This window comes from Acinonyx jubatus, chromosome C2 (assembly GCF_027475565.1).
Source record: "Acinonyx jubatus isolate Ajub_Pintada_27869175 chromosome C2, VMU_Ajub_asm_v1.0, whole genome shotgun sequence".
Classification (NCBI taxonomy): Eukaryota; Metazoa; Chordata; class Mammalia; order Carnivora; family Felidae; genus Acinonyx; species Acinonyx jubatus.
Window position 1 is genome coordinate 18,697,866 of NC_069384.1, and position 22,905 is coordinate 18,720,770.

A 22,905-nucleotide genomic window follows, 5' to 3' on the forward strand; every position below is an offset into this window, starting at 1 on the left:
AGGTCCTTCACCATCTCCTGCTGTCTCCTTTGATACCTTTTGCCAACTCTCACCCTGCTCAAAAAAGCTATTTCCTTTTTGGCAGGCACTTACAATTTGCAATTTGCAAAATTTGGGGATAGGCAAGACAGAAAAAGGTTGTGAGCTGTGAGACTGGGGAGGGGTGAACTAGCCAGAGATTACTAAGGGTGAAGAGAGGGTGTGGCATGAGAGAAGTAAGTAAGAATCTAAAAGAAAGTATGTTGGGGGCAAGAGAAAAAACATCTTGTATGAAACATCCTGAATCAGATGGACCTGTGTTTCTTAGACCATGAGCCCTTACTTCCCTTTGTGAACTTGGCAGACTGACTCTTGAGTTTGTTTCCTGGTCTGCAAATGACCACATGATCCGCTTTATAATACCGTTGAGATGAATGAGATTGTATACACCTGCACCTCCATCCACCCCCACTTCACATGTATAAAATGTTTAATAGTTCTGACTTTTTGTTTGCAAGGTATTTTCTTTTTCCCCCAGCATTTGGGAAGTTGGCAGGCACCCAGAAGAAAGATGAGATTCTAATCTTAAGCAGCTGAAGAGCTAACCTTGTAGCTATAGATGGTAAGAGGGCATAGTTTCCCCAGGTTTTATTGAACGATAGGTCGATGACTTTTCCCCTGCACCGGTTAAATGGGCCTAAAAAGTTGAACAAGTTCAGCTATTTTTATTAACATAGACTTTAATCAAACAAAACCACTCATGAGATGAAGGAAATTCTTCGCAAAGTTATACTAAAAAACAATCGTTCCAGATTTAGTTAGGTTAAACCCCTAACTAAAAATAAATTAAATCTAGTTACAATAGCAACAACGATAATTAAAACCAAGCAAAACTTGCTATTAGAGATTTTAGAGCCCTCATCCTTATAGAACACAATTTCACTGCAGGAAAAGAAAATCAAAACTCTCTATGAATTATAATATTCAATATTATAATATATTATAATTTGCCTCAATATTATAATATATAATATATTATAATATATATTATAATATAACAATATTATAATATTGTTAATATTCAAGTTCCTCAAAAGCAAATGGAAACACAAGTCCAGATATAGGTGGATATACTTTTAATAAATGGAAAACGAGTGCTCAACATTATGTCCTTTGTGTGGGAGCAAGCATCCTGTACACAATGACTTACTTAGCTACGTACAATATATTAAGATAATGTATAATACATATTTGACTCGGAGAGTGTTATATGTTAATACTTTATAAGATGAGTCTTCTAGCCAAATGGCTCAGCAGCTTTCATCTGTTAGGAAGGCACTGCATGTTTTCCCCCACCATCTGTGTCATTTAAATTGAAGAAGTTGATCTTGTGTGCTGGTAGGTATGCCCGAAGAGCCATCTTTGAGACTCACATACACTCTTGGGCCCTTGGCCGTGCAACAAGAAAGCATTCCTCATACCAAACCAAATCAAAGCATGGGCAACATTTAGCTTAATTTATATTTTATTTATTTTTTTTTTTGGCAAAAGCTTATAGATAGGTGTTTTTCTCATGCTTCAGCACCAGGCGTTGGGAAAGTATGCGTGTGGGTCCAGTCCTGTCTATGCCTGCTGTTTCTGTAAATTAAGTTTTGTTGGAACACAAACGTGCCGTTTATTATTGTCTACGGCTGCTTTTGTGCTACCAAGGTGGAGTCGAGTAGTTGTAACAGGCACCATAAAACCAGTATGGCTTAAAATATCTACTATCTGGCCCTTTTTAGGAAATATTGCAAGGGGTCTGGTGAGAAGCATCCAATGCCACAGAAGAGTGGGGGGCAAGGCACAGTCTGACAACAGACATCTTCCCAGTGACCTGGTGTGGTATCCAGGTACCATTTGTTGGCCCAGTGAATCCTGGGATTTGCTTTGTCTATTGAGGGAAAAATGGATTCCTTTAAAAGTAGCTTAACCATGTTCAAAGTTGTCAAAGTTTGTAAGCTTTTCATCCAGATTTGCCCAGAACTGGAAATGCCCTACCCATATTTTATTTTCAAGATAAACTGAATAATCACAATAAGTTATAGAAGATTATGCTTTTTAACACAGCCTAGTTACTCTTACATGGATCATTGGAATTTTCACTTTGTAACACTAGCTTGGACACCGTGGAGAAACCAGATGATTGGACTGATTTTTCATTTCATTTGTTAGACAACTCTTTCTCCTCTGTATCTCTGGCTCTTCAATAAGCAGGACTGGATTTGATTATTAATTCTGGACTTGACCCAGCCCAGAATTTCACTGCATGATTATCAGAGACAAATATGAAGTCCCCATCATGCAGAGAAGGGTGCCTGCCTGCAAGGTTATGTGTGTGGGGTCCAGTGGCGAGGTCTGATGTCAAGTTCACTGATGATCTTCAAAGCGGTCTTAGGAGAAGGAAACAGCAACAAGCAACTCAAGGGAAAGAAGACATTGGGTTTGGGTTCGACTCTCAAAGTTACATTTAATGAAGAAATCAATGACATCAGGTGAGTGAGCTCTGGTCATTAGGTATTTCTTCGTGTTGTTTTTGGTTCTCAGAAATAAAAATAAACACCAAGTGCAAATCCTTGGGAATAAGACCCACTCCTGCTACCTCCCTTCTGTGAATAGATTAGTGATAAATGAGCAGTGGAATACAGATTGTATTAGGGGAGAAAAGAGGATTCTGGTAGAAATAAGATCAGAGGTTCCCTTTGCATCTGTCAAAGTGTTTTAGAGTGCATCTGTCTTAGAGTGTTTTCTGAACCCTCTAAATCAGACTCTTGTACAGAAAGTGGATACAGTTTATATTTTCATGCTCTGTGGGTTCATTTCACAATCGAACTTCCTCCAGAAGTTAGGGCATTTAACATCTCATAAACCCCAGAATACTATAAAGTATTGTGATTCTTTTAACTTTGTCCAGACACAAGAAGCCAGACCGTATTTTATTTAGGTGCTGACAGAACTATTTGTTTAAAATAACAATTTCAAGTAATTTAGTGATCATAAAAATTAGAATGAAATACCAATTTAATCTCCTCATGTACCTCCTTGCAAATGTAAGACAAAACAGAGATTTAAATCTTTTAATAGCTTGTGTAACAACTGTGGTTTTGGTGTATCTCAAAGGTGGCATTATTTTAAATTATAAAAGATTTTGTATGCTTGAAATCCTAGGAAAAGGAAAAAAAACAAGTTTAAGTATAATGTATTCATTCATATTTAAAGAAATAAGTACATTTTATGAGTATAAAGCTACATGCACTATGAGAATCTTACAGGTACAACCCAGCATATATTTAACTCTATTTTGCGGGGAATTAAATAAATACTAGGAGACAAGATCTTTGAAACTTTGCCTAAAGAGTAAGGAAGTAAATGTGGGAGTTAGAGCAGGAGAAATCTTATTTGCTAGGGGTATACTATTGGTATCGACAGGGTGGAGGTTGGGTGCTGCTAAGCATTCTATAATGCACAGTACAGCCCCCCCAGCCAAGAATTCTACAAAATTGTAAGATTTCATTATAGAAGAATTCATAGAAGAAATTACAAATATAATGGGGCGCGTGGGTGGCTCAGTCAGCTAAGTGTCCAACTCTTGATTTTGGCTCAGGTCATGATCCCACAGTTCATGAATTCGAGCCCTGTATTGGGCTCTATGGTGACAGTGCGGAGCCTGCTTGGGATTCTCTCTCTCTCTCGATCTCTCAAAATAAATAAATAAAGCTTAAAAAAAAAAATCACAACATAAGAATTATAAGAAATTGTCAGTAATGCCAAGACCAAGAAATTCTGCTCTGGGGCAAATTGGAGGCGCGACTTCTCAGTGGATGAGGGCAACTGAGAGGAAGACAGTGAAAAAAAATAAAAGGTTTTTGCTCTTCTGACTCCACCACAAAGTATCTTTAAAAAAAAACTTTTTTTAATGTTTATTTTATTTTTGAGAGAGACAGAGCATGAGCGGGGGAGAGGCGGAGAGAGAGGGAGACACAGAATCCGAAGCAGGCTCCAGGCTCCCAGCTGTCAGCACAGAGCCTGACGTGGGCTCGAATCCATGAACCGTGATATCATGACCTGAGCCAAAATCGGACGCCCAATTGACTGAGCCACCCAGGTGCCCCACAAAGTGTCTCTTACTGTTTGGTAGGATGCGATTATTTTATTCCACATTTAAGGAGTATTTTCTAGAAATTATAGGAGTTACATATTGCTTTCTATAAATATGGAGTTTACTGCTTACCTACTAATGAAAATATGATTTTGGCGTAGTAAACCACAAATAAAGTGACTTCTATGATGGAGTTTGGAGTAGACAATTTTAGAAAATCAAATTTTGGCAGAAAACAAGAATCCATGCAGCAGTACGTGGGTCATAAAGTTCATATCCATGAGGATCACTTATCTGTTTAAAATACGTGTCCACTGCCTACCCCAAGCTCTACAAATAGGATACCTAAGAGGATCCCTGCCAGAGTGCCAAGGAATTCAGAAAACCCATGCCCTGTTTCTCAAGAAAGGGCTTAGACCTCTAAAAACATTGAAAACCTTCCTTCCTTCCTTCCCACATTCCTGAAAAATAATCCAGAAGGTTGAATATCCATGCAGAGAGCTACAAAGTCTGAGCAATGATGGTATTTACTGCTTCACTCTAGTATTGATGAATGCAAAAGGGTCCAATTTATGTTGCCTAAACCATCTGAGTTAGATAATTATTGCATCTCCTCAGGGATTTCTAGAATGTGCCTTTCAGTATTAGCAGAGGATCTTCCATATCCGTAAATTTTCCAACTTCTCTGTATAACCAAAGGAGAGTCCTGGAATCACAGATCTGTTGGAAGCCATCTGCTGAGGCAAGCTGACAAGAGTCAAGGTCCCTGAATCCAGCGCTACCACTGTAATCCTATGAGAACTTGTGTCTTAATGTTCTTATCTATGAAATGGAGCTGATAATACCAGACTTAATGATGCTAAGAAGGCTGAATAATAATAGCAAACATCATGAAAGAAAATTATGGTATGGCAAAGCCCCGACTGGTCTACAAATGCTGGGCAACTTTATCATACCGTCCCAGATGGAGGATGGAAACTAACATTTACTCAGCTCCCTCTAAAGACCAGTAATAATAAAAAAATAATAATAATAAATAAATAAATAAATACCAGTAATAGACACTAGCACAAAGTATATTAAAAGTCAAAATTCATCCTTTCTGTACAATCACTTCATTTCCCTGCCCCATTTCCCAAACACATCTGATCTATAAATATGCTTTAAACATACTCACATTTTCACTCATTGTGGTGGCTTTAGATGCAGAATTACTTCTCCTGTTTATAGAATATAAAAGACAGTATTAAAAAAAAAAAAAAAAAAGGCCAGCAATCCCAACTGAATATCTTCTGTTTGTAGACAAAATTCACAGAGAAAGCCGTGCAGCAAGGGATTGGCCCGGGAAACCCTAGGTATCTCATTGTAGCCCTAGGACTAAAGATTTCTGTGGATTATGTGAACAGAAACTTACTTTTAGCTTACCAATTTTTTAACATTTCGCATTTTGAAAGCTTGATCAATTATCATCAAAGTTCACTTTTTCCCATGGGAAGAAAGCTTTACACAGTAACTAGGGTTCTAGTCATCTGTTGTAGGCTGAACTGTATTCCCCTCAAAAATTCATGCTAAAGTCCCAGCTACCAGTACCTCAAAATGTGACTGTATTTGGAGATAGAGACTTTAAAATGGTAATTAAATTCAAATAAGGTCATTAGGGTGGGCCCTAATCCAATATGGCTGGCGGCCTTACGGGAAGAGTAAATTTAGACACAAACACAGGCAGACAGAAGACAATGTGAAGACAGAGAGAAGACTATAAGCCAAGGAGAGAGGTCTGAAAGAGATCGTCCTTGTCGTCCTTGTCGTCCTCAGAAGGAACCAACCTTGCTGTCACCTTGATCTGGATCCCTAGCCTCCAGAAGTGTAAGAAAACAAATTTCTGTTTAAGCCACTCAGTCTGTGGCACTTTGTTACGGCAGCCCTAGCAAATTGCTATAACATCCAATTCATTATCCCCAAAATTTTGAGGGTGATGGATTTGACAAACGGCAAAAACGTATCTAGGAGTAAAGATATTGTCTCCCAGATTCCTACCTGCGTTAACAAAGACATCGTGATTGAAGAAAAGAATTACCTTCTCGCCATACCAATGCCAGCCTTTCCCCTTGTATAAGGTGATGCTGTCCAAAACCTCCCATTACTTTCTACCTTATTCAATAAAAGTCCCTACAATTGCCTAGGGTGGAATGCAGAGCAGCTATATCATCAGGCAACCTGTTTTCTGAACTTTTCCCCTTTGCTACTGCTATCCCTGATAACTTGGAGGTCATCTTGGTCTTGTAGTGGGATATTTATTAGACAGAGAGACCAGGGTTGAGTAGGAAGTCTGGGAACAGGAAATCAAAGGCAGCTAAGTCTTCAAAATGACTTAGAAGATGAGCAAGTATCTGAGGCCACGCAGCTGAGAGTAGAGGGGAATGACCATAGATCTGGGTTGGGTCTGCCATTTCCACGTACACAGAACGGACCGTCACAAATCAAGTGCACGTAAACTTGGTGATCTCTGATTCCTAGATTTCTGATCCTAGTTAACATATTTCCCCCAAACTCCAGGTTTATACATTCTGTTACTTACTAATATCTCTTTTTGGAAGCTTAGTAGGCATCTCAAATATTAAAATTCCGAAACATTCAGACCTTCCCATCTAAGCCCCCCAAACCTGCTCCCCCTGAAGTCTTGCACATTTCAGTAAATGGTAACTCTATTCTTCTCAGATCCTTGGAGCTATCTTTGATTTTTCTTTTTCTCCCATATCCACATCCAACAAATCAGTAAATTGTTTAAAATATATCCAGAATCCTATCATTTCTCAACATCTCCAACACCATCGCTTTGGAACCAGCCACCATTTTCTCTCGGCTAGATTACTGGGTAGTTTCCTAACTGGTCTCCCTGCTTTCTCCACTCTATGTCACCTTATAGTTTATTCCTCACAGAACAGCTAATGTGAGCTTCTAAGAATTAAGTAACAGGATACTACTCCCTCATTCAAAACCTTCCAGCGACTTCCCATCTTACTCAGAATCAAAGTCAAACTCCTCACAACTGCCCGGAAGGGGCTCCACGTAATCTGGCCTCCATTACTTTTGTGCATCCCCTCTCTCCATTGTCCTCAATCTGTTTCAGCCACACCAATCCCCTCGATATGCCTCAGATACTCCAGGCAAGCCGGGCCTCAAGACCTTTCCATCCGTTCTTTCTCCTCTGCTTGAATGCTCTTCTCATGGGTATCAGACAGATTTCTGCTCCTTCGGGTCTTTCTCAAATATCACTTCATCAGTGAGGCCCTTCCTAACCACCCTAAAGGACAGTCTCCACTCCCACCCTGTGCATTCTCTTACCCGCTTTAGTTTTCGCCATAATACTATGACAATCTGACAAACTGCAGAGTTTACATTTGTGTGTATTGTCCATCTTTTTCAATGTAAGCTCCGTGAGGCAGAGAGTTATTTGGTCTGTTTTGTTCACTGCCGTATTGCCATTCCCTAGGACAGGGTTGGGCACAAAATAAGTATTCAATTAAATGTGAAAAGCTGTTAAGTAAAAATTTATTTGAAATTTTTCAATTTAGCAAAATACAGCAAATATATTTTCCAAAGTAGTATTACGGAAATGCCTACAGGGGCAAATTAGTGACTACATTTCTTCTCTAGGTAATTGAGCAACATTGACAGATAGGCATGAGGCATGAGGTGGGATGTATTTCTTGATAAGTATGAGTCACTTCCATAGGATACTTCACAACCAACTTTTCATGTTTGACTTGAAACAGATGATTAACAGAAAATTAGTTGAGGTGGGGGAAAGGCATGCATTTAAGAAAGTATACTTACTGGAACGAGGTCTCTTCTACAAAAGAATAAGTGTATATCATTAATGCAAGAGTTAATATGGTATGATGCAGATTAATATATTAATATATTAACATAATATATGTTAATATATTAATATAAAAGTGAGTTTAGGCTTAATTTCTTTTTCTCAATCTTGATTCTCTCTTGTTATATCTGTACTTTCTAATCAAGGTTGGCAAACATTTTCTGTAAAGGGCCATGAGGCAAATATTTAAGCTTTGTAGGCCAATAGGTAAAACTGAAGATATTATGTAGGTACTTGTATAATAAGAGAGAGCAAGTTTCCAAAAATTTTTATTAATACAACTCAACATATAAAAATAATCAAAGTCTTAAGTATAGGTCTATTAATTGGAAGACTAGAATTCTTCTTTGGGGAGGGAATAACATTTCTCTTAATTAAGATTCAAAGTTAGTGTTCCTTGTTATCAAACAGATTGCAAATGTTCATTTGTAAAAACCATTTGTAGCTTGTGGGCCACAGAAAAACAGGTGGCAGGCCGGATATGGTCCACAGGTCACAGTTTGCCAATTCTTATCGGAAATGCAAGCAAGTTTAAGAAAATGATCCTCTCGGATAGGTTGTGGAGTAATATTCTTCACTAATGAATTCGTAATACCCAAGGAGAATCTTTAATTATTTTAAGAAAAATGTGTTCACCAAGCCTCCAATAAAAACATTCAGACAGATACTTTTTACAAGGGGAGATAAAGATGGCAAGAATTCTGGAGTAATCTTATCTGTCTGTACTTTCACTGGTGGCCAGCAGGGGGACTCAGCTGGATTCCACGCAGAAAGTTACATTCACACTAGTCTAAGATTGGAGCACTAAGGAAAAGAACTATTAATTCACAGAGCAGTTATTCTTAATTATAGGGAACATTCTTGAAACAGTGCTCATGGAAACATTTTATGACATAGTATCTATTTGTAGGTTAAGTTTTGTGTTGCATAAAATGTTTTTTAAACCTAAATTCTAAAATCAATGTTCACTGTGAAACAACGGGTCTAAAACTTGCTTATGCTATAAATGTACTATTCTGTTAAAAAAAAACTCTGCTTTCTACACTATTGCCAATGGACGCGATGAAGTTCTACAGCTTTTGAGCTCTCAGATAATTTTAAAGACCGGGAGTAGAGAAATATGTTAAGAGAATAAAACATTATTTTTTTAATAATTCATATTATAATCATTCATATCAAACATATTTTATCATCAAATGGGGGTTTGGAGTTATAAAAAGTCTAAACCTGAAGAAGTAAAAACTATGTGGGTCACTTAGGTGGCTCAGTAAGTGGTTAAACGCCCAACTCTTGATTTTCACTCCGGTCATGACTTCATGGTTCCTGAGATCAATCCTGGCATCAGGCTCTGCACTGACACTGGGGAGCCTGCTAGAGAGTCTCTCTCTTTGCCCCTCCCCCACTTGTTTTTATTGACTAATTCTCTTGTATATACAGTGGTGCTAAATTTGATATTCCACATTCCACTGTTCGACGCTGATAGAATATTTCACTGAAACTTCTTATGATAAAAGTGGAAATCAATTTACATCTTGAGATATGTAATTCCTAACGTAAAGAGATCTTAAATACATGTAAATATACTGGAAATATCCATGGATGTTGACTATCCCAGTAAGTGCTGCGGCATCACGCCACTCCAGGGCGCCTCTCACATATTCTGTGGTGTTTCCTGAATGTTCCGATCAGGCAGCTCTGCCTTTCATCCCTATGTTTGCCAAAGTGCTTCATAACTCACCTACGTGTCATGTTGAACACTTTCTTCTGCAGAAAAACCAATGAAAAATAGTATCTAGGGTTTGTTAGAACTAATTGGGAGAAACAATGTCCCATAAGAAAACTATATCCACTGGAAGTTGTCTAGCAAAGAAGGGTGAAATCCACTTACTTGAAAAGTAGCCTTTCCTCTGAGCATAGCACACACCAAGGCCACAAACAGAAATCACAAAGGCCACACCTACTACAGCTGCTATGATGCCACGTATGTTGAGATCGTCTGGAATGCAAAATAAACCATGCATGAATTTGGGTCAAACAGACAGACAGATGTAGTTATTGAATTGAAAAAAAAATCACAAAAGCTCCCCTTGGCTTCTATACCATAAACATGGATAGTTTCATGCTGTTAAAGCCTGTTCAATTGACTCACTTCCAGGACAAGGTTCAAAATTGCTTGAAAATATTAACAGAATTAAGTTTTGAGGGGCACCTGGGTGACTCAGTCGGTTAAGCAGCTAACTCTTGGTTTCAGCTTAGGTCATGATCTCACTGTTCGCGGGATTGAGCCCCACCTCAGGGTCTGTGAAGGGCCCGCTTGGGATTCTCTCTCTCCCTCTCTCTCTCTGCCCCTCCCTCCCTTGCGCACACAATCTCTCTCTCAAAATAAATACACTTAAAAAAAAAAAAGAATTGGGGTGCCTGGGTGACTCAGTCGGTTGGGCATCCGACTTCAGCTCAGGTCATGATCTCACAGTTTGTGAGTTCAAGCCCTGCATTGGGCTCTGTGCTGGCAGCTTGGAGCCTGGAGCCTGCTTCAGATTCTGTCTTTCTCTCTCTCTCTCTCTCTCTCTCTGCCCCTCCTCCGCTCACACCCTGTCTCTCTCTCTCCCTCTCTCTCAAAAATAAACATTAAACAAGTTTTTTAAATAAAAAAAATTAAGTTTTGCAAGAATCTTACATTTAAAGAAATTCTAGATTCAGAAATAATACGTATGGTATATTCTCTAGCAGTCATTTGTAGAGGTAAAACTTCAAAAGATTAAATATCACACTGGAAGTGACCTTCAAAGTTCAGTGAATTCAAGTATTATACCACCACATACCCCCCAAATTCTACTTAAAATTCTTCTACATCATCATCTGTGTCAATTTCACCAATGCTGGAAAACTCAATCAAAGAAACTCCAAAGAAAGCTGTGCCACTGTTGTTCTATAAAACTAAGAATCAGTTGGGGCGCCTGGGTGGCTCAGTTCGTTAAGTGTCCGACTTCGGCTCAGGTCACGATCTCGTGGTCCGTGAGTTCAAGCCCCGCGTCGGGCTCTGTGCTGACAGCTCAGAGCCTGGAGCCTGTTTCAGGTTCTGTGTCTCCCTCTCTCTCTGACCCTCCCCCGTTCATGCTCTGTCTCTCTCTGTCTCAAAAATAAATAAACGTTAAAAAAAAAACCAAAAACTAAGAATCAGTAACATCTTTCTTGAATTTAATCAGGCTTGTGTGTGTGTCCATATACACATATATATACACACCCACCTACATATATGCCATTAAGCTGTCATCCCATTAGGTTTAAAATGAACTAAACTCCCCAAGACTTTTTCCTGTTGTTACTAAGTCATCTTCCCTCTAACCTAATACAACTGGATTTTTTGGAACTCACTTTGAAATCACTACCATTGTTACCAACCTGCGAGGCTTTTTCAGATTCTGTTGTCCAAGAATTAGATTATTAACCTTTCGAGATTAATATTTATGTAATTGGGAACTGCCTCAAAAATACCCTCATTCAAGTAATTAATAAAATGATGATTATGATTTTGTTAGGGAAATAACTATGGAAGAGGCTATTATACACCCCCCCTTCATATAATAGGATCTATTACACCCTCTGGGTATGGGATCCAACTATGTGTGAATCCGTCTAAATATTTAATTTGGATCACATTTCTCCAGCTCGTCCATAAGGATTTCATGAGCCTCACTCCTCTGTCATTTGGGTACTGCCTGTGTATTGATTAATATGTAGATTACGTATACATTTTAAAGGAACAATTCCTCAAAGGGTTCTTGTTTTTAAAAGCAAGTATTAATTAGCATGTGATTAAATAACTTGGAGAAAATTTTAGGTAGCATTTTCTCAACAGTAATTTTAGATATTTAAAAGCACCACACATTTGGGGAAAGATTTTTTTTAAAAGAAACATTATTTAAGTGAGTATGCTTATCATAAAACTCTCTGGTCTCAAGTTTTTTTTTAAATTTTTATTTATTTTTGAGAGAGAGAGAGAGAGAGAAAACGTAAGCAGGGGAGGGACAAAGAGAGAGGGAGACACAGAATCTGAAGCAGGCTCCAATCTCTGAGCTGTCCACACAGAGCCTGATGCGGGGCTCAAACTCACTAACTGTGAGATTGTGACCTGAGCCAAAGTCGGACACTTAACCAACTGAGCCACCCAGGCACCCCACAAAATTTTTTTCTAATGCCAAGTGTTATTAATTTTCTCATATGTCTCTGAAATGTTAACTGATTTTTTTTAAGAAAGAAAACTGGATACACCTTTTGAAAGGCTGAGTAATTTGACCAGAGTAGAAAACATTAATTATTGCTTGGTATAAACTCAATTCATTTTTAGGGTCAGCTGGCTGGCTCAATTGGTAGAGCATGTGACTCTTGATCTCAGGGTTGTAAGTTCGAGCCCCATGTTGGGTGTAGAGATTACTTAAAAGTAAAATCTTAAACCAACAAACAAAACAACAACTCAGGAGCACCTTGGTGGCTCAGTTGGTTAAGCATCTGACTTTGGCTTAGGTCATGATCTCACGGTTCATGAGTTCAAGCCCCACTTTGGGCTCTGTGCTGGCAGCTCAGAGCCTGGAGCCTGCTTTGGATTCTGTGTTTCCCTCCCTTTCTCTGCCCTCCCCCTCTAAAAAAATTTTAAAAAATAAACTCAGTTCAATTTTGCTTAAGTATTCAGAGGTCAATGAGATCCAGCTATTTATTAACTTAAAACAATAGAGGAGGGGTGCCTGGGTGGCTCAGTCAGTTAAGCATCCGACTCTTGATATTGGCTCAGGTCATGATCTCATGGTTCGTGGGTTCGAGCCCAAAGTCAGGCTTTGTGCTAACAGCAAGGAGCCTGGTTGGGATTTTCTCTCTCCTCTCTCGCTGCCCCTTCCTTTCAAAAATAAATAAATAAACTTTAAAAATAAAATAATCTTTATAAAAATAGCAGAGAGGGAATATCCACAGTATTCATAGTCTTTTTTTCTTTTTCTTTAAGTTTATTTATTTAGAGAGAAATAAATTTATTTAGTGAGACAGAGGGAGAGAGAGAGAATCCCAAGCAGAGCTTGACGTGGGCCTCAAACTCACAAACTGTGAGATCATGACCTGAGCTGAAGTCAGACGCTTAACTGACTGCATCACTCAGGCACCCTACAATATTCATAATCTAAGGCAAAATGAAATTAATAGGGGAAAAAATCCACAATAATCATAATCTAAGGCAAATTGGTAACTAAATGAAACTCCTTAGAACCAAACTGTATCTACTATTTTCTTTGCAGTAGTCAAAGAATGTGGTATCTGTGGAGTTTTCAACCTCAAGGTTATTATCTGACAAAAATCCATCTTACAGTTTGACAGTGAATTTGACATCTAACAACGACAAAAAAAAAATGTCTTCTCCTGTAAGACACAGTATAAATTTTATTTTATTTTTTTTTAGTGAAATGGAAGGAGTCTTGTAAGTTAGAGGTAACATGTTCTCATGCCATTTGCCATTTACTGCGAGACTGAGAGCAAGTTCTAAAGCCGCCTTATGCCTTACTAACGAGAAAATGTAACACACACAAACCTATTGTGTTCTTTCTTTGAGAAAAAAAAAAAAGTCCAGTATGAAAGGAAGGTATCATTATTCTCACTGAAAGGAAAGGAGCCAAACTGTTAAAATACTAAGTGGGAGTTAAAATACTAAGTGGGGTCTTGTGGAGTTTTACAGGGGCAGCTTGGGAATGATCACCAGACCCATGATTTACCTTCTTTCTGAACTTCAAAAAGAGCTTCTTTAAAGCAGTTAACAGATTCTGTTTGGGGTTACAAGTTACTACTGATGGTTTACCAAAAAAACCTTTGATATGTGATTTCATGAATTCTTACAGATTTCAAAAGATATACATTCCAAACCAAGGGCATGAAACACCTAGGATCAATGGATGAGCATTAAACAAACTAATTGTAACTTGTAAGCTAACTTATACCAGAAAGAGGAGATAATGGGAAAATCCTAGTCAAATTATAGTGGTGATACTAGCAAAACACCAACTACTGAATTTCATCTAGTATGTATTTATTTACTCCAGGCCAGGGAAAAACATTCACTAGTCCATTAAAACCATGCCTTCACAGATATGATTTCTTAAGGTGAGACTACATTAGGCACTGAAATTAAATGGGACCATGTAAAGAAAAAAAACTAAAACAGTAATACTGCAGGGGGAATAAGGCTACCATAAAAAACATGAGGATAGTAGGTGAATGAAGGAAGTTAGGGAAACACTGTACTAATGCATTAATTTTAAACATGTTCTGATAAATTTTTCTAATGATAACTCCAAAGCAGCACTAAGAGGGATACTTTCTTTTTTTTTCTTTTTTTTAATGTTTATTTTTATTTTTAAGAGAGAGAGAGAGAGAGAGAGAGAGACAGAGCATGAGCAGGGCAAGGGCAGAGAGAGAGAGACAGACAGAATCCAAAGCAGGCTCCAGGCTCTGAGCTGTCAGCACAGAGCCCTACTCAGGACTTGAACTCCCAAACCGCGAGACTATGACCTGGGCTGAAGTGGGACGCTTAACCGACTAAGCCACCCAGGCGCCCCAAGAGGGATGCTTTCTGATATTTTAAGCAAACACTTATGTTTGACTGTTACCATCAACACTTGGAGTGAATTTGGTGGATAACATGCATCTCTGAATTTCAAAAAGACACTTGTGGAAATTAGAATACCCTATTGAGTTTCTTATACGTTAGGGTATCCTGACCTCTAACAAGATCATATTTTCTTTAAAAGACAATGCCAAGAATTTAACCGCACATAAACAACACAAATTAGTGTGCATGTATCTGCATATCTCCGAGCACACTGAAAAAACAAATTTCTGACCTCACAAAGATGAAGACAAGCTCCTGACCCCAGGGGAGCCATGGGTATTCAGCTTCAGGGTGCAGCCCTCCTGAGTGACCTTTCACCCCGCAGGTGCAATCTCCAGCTCCCCTCCATTACACAACCATTTGCAAAACACAGGACTTTCACAAAGGAAGAACTGAACCAAATTATTAAAAATAAAATGAAAGTAAGTATCTGCTCTGGAACTAATATAATCTGAAAAGATTCCCGAGTACTAATTTTTTGAATTCTAAGAAGCTTACGTTGTGAAATACGGCAGGTATGTTTTATAGCAAATAGGGATTCATAACTACATTTAACATGTCTCATTTTTTTTTTAATTTAAATCAAAGTTAGTTAAGATACAGTATAATAATGGTTTCGGGAGTAGAATGTAGTGATTCATCACGTACATATAACACCTGTGTACATCCCGAAAGTGCCCTCCTTAATGCCCATCGCCCATACAGCCCATCCCCCACCCCCACTCCAGCAACTCTCAGTTTGTGCTTTGTAAGATCTCTTATGGTTTGCCTTGAGAGCCTACTCTGATAAGTAAAGCAATGTATTTTAGGAGATTGAAAAAAATTACCAATAATAATCTGATAACAACAACTAAAATAGCCAACAATCTGCCAGTGCTATTTCAATAACCCTTTGAGTTTTTTTTGTTTAAAAAAAATTTTTTTTAACGTTTATTTTATTTATTTTTGAGCATGAATGGGGGAGGGGCAGAGAGAGAGGGAGACACGGTATCCGAAGCAGGCTCCAGGCTGTGAGCCATCAGCCCAGAGCCCAACGCGGGGCTCGAACTCACGGACCGTGAGATCTTGACCTGAGCGGAAGTTGGACGCTTAACCGACTGAGCCACCCAGGTGCCCCTGTTTTGTTTTTGTTTTTTTTAAAGTAAGCTCTACTCCCAACATGGGACTTGAACTCACGACCCCAAGATCAAGAGTCTCATGCTGTACTGACTGAGCCAGCCAGGCACCCCCTCAAATACTGATTATTTGAATCTTCATAATAACCCTATGAAGGCAGAGTATTACTACTTCCATCTTGGGGAGGCTGAGGCTAAATAATTTGCCCAAGAATATGTAGCTAGGAAGTGATGGAGCTAGAAATCCAACACCATACCGAATCCTTGACCCTGCGCAATTTATAACAGTCACAGTGTTTGTTTGAAAAAGGCCGCCTGGACAAGCATATTTTTAAAACAATTATCTGAAAAATTAAGAAACTTCAACAGTATAATGCTAAACATTCTTGGCTTGTTTGGGAGACGAACTAAGAACAGAATGCGTGCTTTTTGCAACACATCATGTCCAAGCGAATTTTAAACACTCCGTCTGGCTTATCTTTCCAATCACTCAGCCCGATCCTACCCCTTGCTCCTTCTCCCCAAGCACTCGTGCGTTCTGGCTGCAAACCACTGCTCCTCCCACTATCTCATGCTTACCTACTTGCATTCGCTTCGCGTGACACCTGCGACGTCCCACGGAATTATGGGCTTCACAGAAATATTCTCCACTGTCTAGTTTTGAAACAGCGTTAAATTGCTATTTGCGGAAGGAAAACAAACATATATGTTAAGCAATAAATCTCTAAGTAGACTCCTAAAGTAACCGCATCCCTTAGAATTTTAGCCATCAGTAGGCCTTTCCTTTTTCACCACCTAGGCCTTTATACCTTTACCGCGAATTCAAAAATCTGCCATAACTTCCAGGCGTAATTAGCTAGGCTTCCTGTTTATTTTGACAGAGAAGGACTTAAATATATACGGGGAAGTGTCTTTGTTTTGTGATACTGAGGAGGCGGTATGGTTAAGAAGGCAGTGGGCACTTTTCAAAGTTTACAGCACGTGGTGGTATGACGTTTTGTCAGTATTTCTAAGTCCTGGGACGTACCACTCGGAAAGGCAGGCCTCCTTGGTCTGAAGGGGCTAAGGCAGTTTTCTCAGCCACGAGTGAGCTCGCTGCGGCAGCAAACAATCAACACTTCCTCTAAAGGGCCAGAACTCCTACCAGGAAGTAGCTTAGGGCCTAGGAAAATCGTAATGGGTGTAGCTTACAGGGTTACCAATCCTCTCCGTTGTAGGATTCTTGAAAATTCTGAAAGAATAAAGGGCTAACCTTTGCTCCTTCTCCTCTCTGCCACAATAACTGAAAGGTAAGACTTTGGTATTATAGGCTTCGTGGTTTTTATTAGTGGATTTATTCCCTTTGTGAATTTCTGGAAGGAAGGAAGGAAGGAAGGAAGGCAGGCAGGCAGGCAGGCAGGCAGGCAAGGAGGGAGAGAGGGAAGGGAGGGAGGGAGGGAGGGAATGCAGTGGGTCCTGAACACCTTAAAGGATGCTGCCAGTGCAGAGGGCGAGAGGGGCACTGAGAATCATTCTTTTGGTGCCCTCTTGTCACACCCTCAGTACTGCAGTGGTCACTGTGGACTGCATCCATGACAGCCATGAATCTCTAAGGAGCACCTCCTCATTGTCTTAGATCCTCATGCAATGCATGTTCCTAAAAACCAGGCTTTTGATCCATGACCTCCCTTTTCTCTCTCCCTTTCCATCACCCACCACCTACACATCGCCCTTTTGTTCTATATACTTCAACATGATAGGACAGAAAGCTTCTTCTCGTGTATTTCACGTTATGAAATCATCTATCACTGTCCCCAAAGCCGGACTATGAAAATATTCACCAGGAATGTAAGGCCAAGGGTAAGTATTAACAACAAGTTAGACTAAAACCATAAATGATTTACTGGTGCATAAGTAATAATTGAAAGGAAGTCATTATCATCCATCCACTGGAGTCTTTGTTGCTTATTTCTCAGGAAATCACCCATCCTTGTCCTGCCCTGGTGCCTCCCTTTGACATCATAAGATATTTCAAGGGTTGAGGCTAAGTGGGGAAGGTGAATCTATACCATTTCAAACTCACCTTGAGGCTTTTATCACCTGCTCTGAGAAAAAATAAATTGGAAAAGTAAATATAGCGAAGTGTGACGGCAGGTCTTCTGCCCAAGTTCTCAGTGTAAAATTCATCGGACCTGCTGACTGAGCCCGCTGACGCTGCAAGGGCTGGAGTGTGGCCCTCGTCAAGGAGCCACAGCCAACAATATGCTTTATTATTTCCCAGAGGATCTGGTATTTAAATGTTACGGTGCGCGTGTAGATTGAAGGAACGAACCTTTTGACAGTTGTTAAAATTATTATTATTAGTTCTTTGTATGGCCTTCCCTTCTCCTTTTCCATCACTTCCGTGGGCATGTGCCATCTTTCCGGCACCCCCCTCCCTCTCTCCACTTAAGCAATGGTTATCAGCCCTCTATTCTCCATCATTTTAGTTCTAATAATTTTTCTTCTCCAAATACAAGACTGCTATTAGGCCAATGCTTATCATGACCTTACCAGAGTCCCAGATTTTGTATTCATTGTATATGAGCTGTTGCTGCTTTGGGGGCCACGTCTTGGATTCTCTAACAAATTGACGCCATCTTTAAACCACGTGTACTCAGGAGCTGGATTCCCTTCTTTGTCGTGACATCGCAGCTCTACCACAGTTCCACTCAGAGCAGAGCTGGGGACGTTACACGACGGAACTGCTGGAGCCACTGAAGGATGGAAGTCAAACGGCACTGGTTATTTATAAGCTAAACAAAAATTTTAACAGCCAGGTAAAGATGGGTTTATTGGACCCCTGGGATAGAGACTGGCTACTTGTTCAAGAGATCCCTTTCCTTTCTTCATGGGGACACAGCTAGACCACGTTTGCCAGGCCCCTTGCAGCCAGATGGAGTCACATGCATGAGTTCTGGCCAATGGCGCGTGGGAAAAGTGATATATGCCATTTCTAGACCTGATTCTAGACCATAAACACTAATCTAGGTACTACTTCGAAGAGATTTTGGAGCTGTAACTAAGGTCCCAAATCCACTGTCTTTTAAAATAGGGAGATAACATAGATGGGTCTGACCTAATTGCATGACCCCTTGAAAAGTCATTTTCTCTGGTCGGTCACAGAAGGGAAAGTCAGAGATTCAAAGCACAGGAAGGATTCAACATGCTTTTGTCGGACTCTAGGTGGAGAGGGCCACGTGGCAAGAGATGTGGCGCCTCCAGGAGCCGAGTGTGGCCCTCAGCTCACAGCCAGCATGGAATGGAGACTTCAGTAGTGCAGCCACAGGAACTGAAACCTGCCAACAGTAGTGAGCTTGGCAGTGGGCATCTCTGCGGAGCCTCCAGGCAAGAACTCAGCCCAGCTGACTCCCTGATTTCATCCTTCTGATACCCTAGGCAGAGAGCACAGCCTCACCTCCTGGACTTCTCTGAGCTACAGAACTGTGAGCTCGTAAGTGGCTGGTGTTTTAAGCTGCTAGGCTTGTGATCATTTGTTCTGTAGCAACGGAAGACTGATGTACCAGCTGAATCTCCTGCAAGGTTTTCTGAATTAAATTTCTACTATACTGGTACATCGCTAGCATTTTAGGAAGACCCTGGGTTGTATAGAAAAAGGAAGAGGAGTTATTTGACTCTCTATGATCAACAGTTTATATTAATATCTATGGAGAAGAAAAGACCATGTTCCTCCACTAACTGTCAGCATGAGCTATTAGGATCTATCGATGAGTCTCAGAGTAACTAAATATATTGGCTTTGGAGTTAACTCCACCAGGGTCCGAATCCTGGTCCAGACACTTATTGGCTGTGTAGACTTGGGAAATCATTTAGCTTCTATTTTCTCATCTATAAAAATGAAGTTGTCAGTGAAGATTAAGTAAAATTACATATGTGAAAAAGCTTAACACATACTAGTTGCACGGTAAATGCTAATTTCCCCTCTTTACCAAATAACCTCTAACTCTTTCTCTGGCCTACTTTTTCGTTTTATTGCTTTTCCATCATCTCATGTGATAGGATTTTATGTGGTAAGAGATATACCACATATACTGAAAGGTACTGAAAAATAAACTCTTAGGGGAACTGCTCCTATGTACAGGATAGGGCCATTAAGATACCATAATCTTAAATGATAAGAGATTTTGTCAGAAAAAATTAGTGAGAGTAAAATTTCAGCAGCAAATGAGGTGAAGAGGAGATATAGCCAAGATTTTGCAGGAAAGGTGCTGATTTCTAGAACTTTCCTGACTGGGGCCCCAGGTTGCCTCATTGCCCCAGGGCTGGGGGATGAGGGAGGGAGGGTGGACAACAGTAATCCCACAGATACAAGCGCATCATACCTAGTACTTCCAGAGTAACCGTGTCTTCTTCCAGGTTTTGGCCTTTCTTAGATGGGGCACTAATTTCACAACGATATTTCCCAGCATCATTTCTTGTAACATTTTTGATCCGTATACTGAAATCTATCATCTCGGCTCGATATTTAAAATCACCTTTTAGAAAAAGAAGACAATGACGTTAATAAGAATGCAACTAACTTTCCCTATACTACCTTCCTCAAGTCACCTCGCTTTTATTCTATTTGTGCCTCTAAGCACTGAATTATTTTGAGGCAAATTATTTTATTTTATTTTATTTTATTTTTTGAGGCAAATTATTTTAGCATGTCATCTATTATTATCAATGCTTTAAAAGCTCATTACATATTCAACAGGAAAAACAGGAAGTGGAAAGAAGTGTATAAAAAATTAAAAATTAAAAATAAAGCCCCACTAGGGGCGCCTGGGTGGCTCAGTCAGTTAAGCGTCTAGCTTCAGCTCAAGTCATGATCTCACGGTTTGTGGGTTTGAGCCCCGCGTCAGGCTCTGTGCTGACAGCTCAGAGCCTGGAGCATGCTTCGGATTCTGTGTCTCCCTCTCTCTTTCTCTGCCCCTCTACCGCTCACACACTGTCTCTCTGTCTCTCAAAAATAAATAAACACTAAAAAACAAATAAAAAAATAAAGTGCCAGTTAAAGGTAGTTGTATTTACCCTCTACCCGCTCCCCTCCCCATAAGCCTAAGTCTTAACTCCTTAGGCTTGTTAGTGATGGCCTAGCTTTCTAGACGGTGATATGGACATAGGGTAACATGACTACAACTGAGCAATGACCCTCCACCACACTTCCACACCATCCCTTCTTCCTTTCTCTCAAGAGTCTAATCTACTGAGCCAGCAAGAACAATTGCATTTTACATCCTTTACAAATGAGCTGAGACATGAAGGGTCCAGGGTCTCCACGGACTTCGCCTTCTTCTGTTCTCTGTCCTGTTTGGGGGGTGTTGTGTTCTAGGTCTCAGTCATTGTTGGTTTCATCTCATACTTACAAAACATATGCTCTTTCACCATACACAAAAATAAACTCAAAATGGATTAAACCTAAATGTGAGACCTGAAACCATAAGAATCCTCGAAGAGAGCATAGGCAGGAATCTTTCTGACAGCAGTCATAACAACATTTTTCTAGACAGATCTCCTGAGGCAAGAGAAATAACAGCAAAAATAAACTATTGGGACTACATCAAAATAAAAAGTTTCTTCAATGAAGGAAACAATTAACAAAATTAAAAGGCAGTCTATGGAAAGGAAGAAGATATTTGCAAATTATATATTTGCTAAAGGGTTAGGATCCAAAATATATAAAGCACTGATATGACTCAATACCCCAAAACAAATAATCCAATTAAAAAATGGGCGGAAGACATGAACAGACATTTCTCCCAAGAAGACATACAGATGGCCAAAAGACACATGGAAAGATGCTCAACATCACGCCTCATCAAGGCAAATCAAACCTACAATGAGATATCACTTCATACCGGTCAAATGGCTAACATCAAAAACACAACAAACAACAGATGTTGGTGAAGTTATAGAGAAAAAGGAACCCTTGTACACTGCTGGTGGGGATGCAAACTGGTGCAACTATTGTGGAAGAGTGTATGGAAGTTCCTCAAAAATTAAAAATAGAACTACCGTATGGACCAGGAATCGTACCCCTGGGTATTTACACAAAAGATACAAAAATTCTAATTCAAAGCGGTAACACACACCCCTATGTTTATTGCAGTGCAATTTACAATAGTCAAATTATGGAAGCAGCCTAAATGTCCATCAATAGATGTACGGATAAAGAAGATGAGGTATATATACAAAATGGAATATTACTCCGCCATAAAAAGAATGAAATCTTGCCATTTGCAATAACATGGATAGAGCTGGAGGCTATTACCCTAAAAGAAATAAATCAGTCAGAGGAAGACAAACGCCGTATGATTTTCACTCATATGTGGAAATTTAAGAAACAAATGAGCAAAGGAAAAAAAAAAAACAGAGAGAGAGAGACAAACCAAGAAAAAGACTCTTAATTATAGAGAACAAACTTATAGTTACCAGAGAGGAGATGGGTAGGGGAATGGGGGAAATATGGGATAGGGATTAAAGAGTATCGTCATCATGATGAAAATAAAATAAAATAAAATAAAATAAAATAAAATAAAATGATAAAAAAACCCCACATTATCCATAATTAGCGCTGTCCTGTTTTTATTTGTAAATTAAAGAATCTGGGCTGCACTTGGTATTCTCTTGCTCTCACCTCCTCAAGTCTACAGCATCTTACCTTGAAGAGACTGTTGGTAGTAGACAAAGGAGACACTCCGGCCCAGTTTCTTCCACTCTAACCTGGAGGACATGGTCTTCTTTGCATATTTGCAGGCTAATATAACCTCTAGGAACAACAACAAAAATACTTGTTTTCTAATTGTTCCTATGAATTTATATTTTACTTAAGTAAATTGCTAAACAGCCTTCAGCTATTCCCATTCATTCATTCACTCATAAATCACTTCAACAGACTCCATGATGAACCTGAGAGCATTACAGCTCTTCTCCATAATAATTGCACGACACTATGTTACTCACCCTACTTCTTGAGCCTCGGTTACCATCTGTAAAATGAGACAGTATTTCCTAGAGTCGAAGTGAGTCCTCAAATACAATAATATATGCAAAACACACATGCCTGGACATAGTAAGTAATGTGAAAATGGCAGTCATGGTCAATGATTTATCTCACTATTCC

At 39.5% G+C, this 22,905-nt stretch overlaps 1 protein-coding gene across 4 annotated transcripts in view; it reads right to left on the reverse strand.

Moving 5' to 3' along the window:
• Nucleotides 1-1,098: 1,098 nt before the first annotated feature.
• The window catches only part of JAM2 (junctional adhesion molecule 2), a 61,996-nt gene continuing 40,189 nt past the window's right edge, over nt 1,099-22,905 (reverse strand). For 2 of the 4 annotated variants that reach the window (XM_027041777.2, XM_053220657.1), the window contains exons 3-10: nt 22,444-22,551; nt 20,123-20,275; nt 18,294-18,496; nt 16,341-16,440; nt 9,889-9,996; nt 7,463-7,606; nt 5,295-5,337; nt 1,099-3,182 (exon numbers count right to left, since the gene is read on the reverse strand). In XM_027041777.2, coding sequence (XP_026897578.1) covers nt 5,303-5,337; nt 7,463-7,606; nt 9,889-9,996; nt 16,341-16,440; nt 18,294-18,496; nt 20,123-20,275; nt 22,444-22,551 — 851 coding nt within the window. In that variant the 3' untranslated portion in view covers nt 1,099-3,182; nt 5,295-5,302. Of the gene's footprint in view, nt 3,183-5,294; nt 5,338-7,462; nt 7,607-7,954; nt 7,971-9,888; nt 9,997-16,340; nt 16,441-18,293; nt 18,497-20,122; nt 20,276-22,443; nt 22,552-22,905 lie in introns of all 4 variants that reach the window. The other 2 variants (XR_003414808.2, XM_027041779.2) reach the window with 2 other exon arrangements.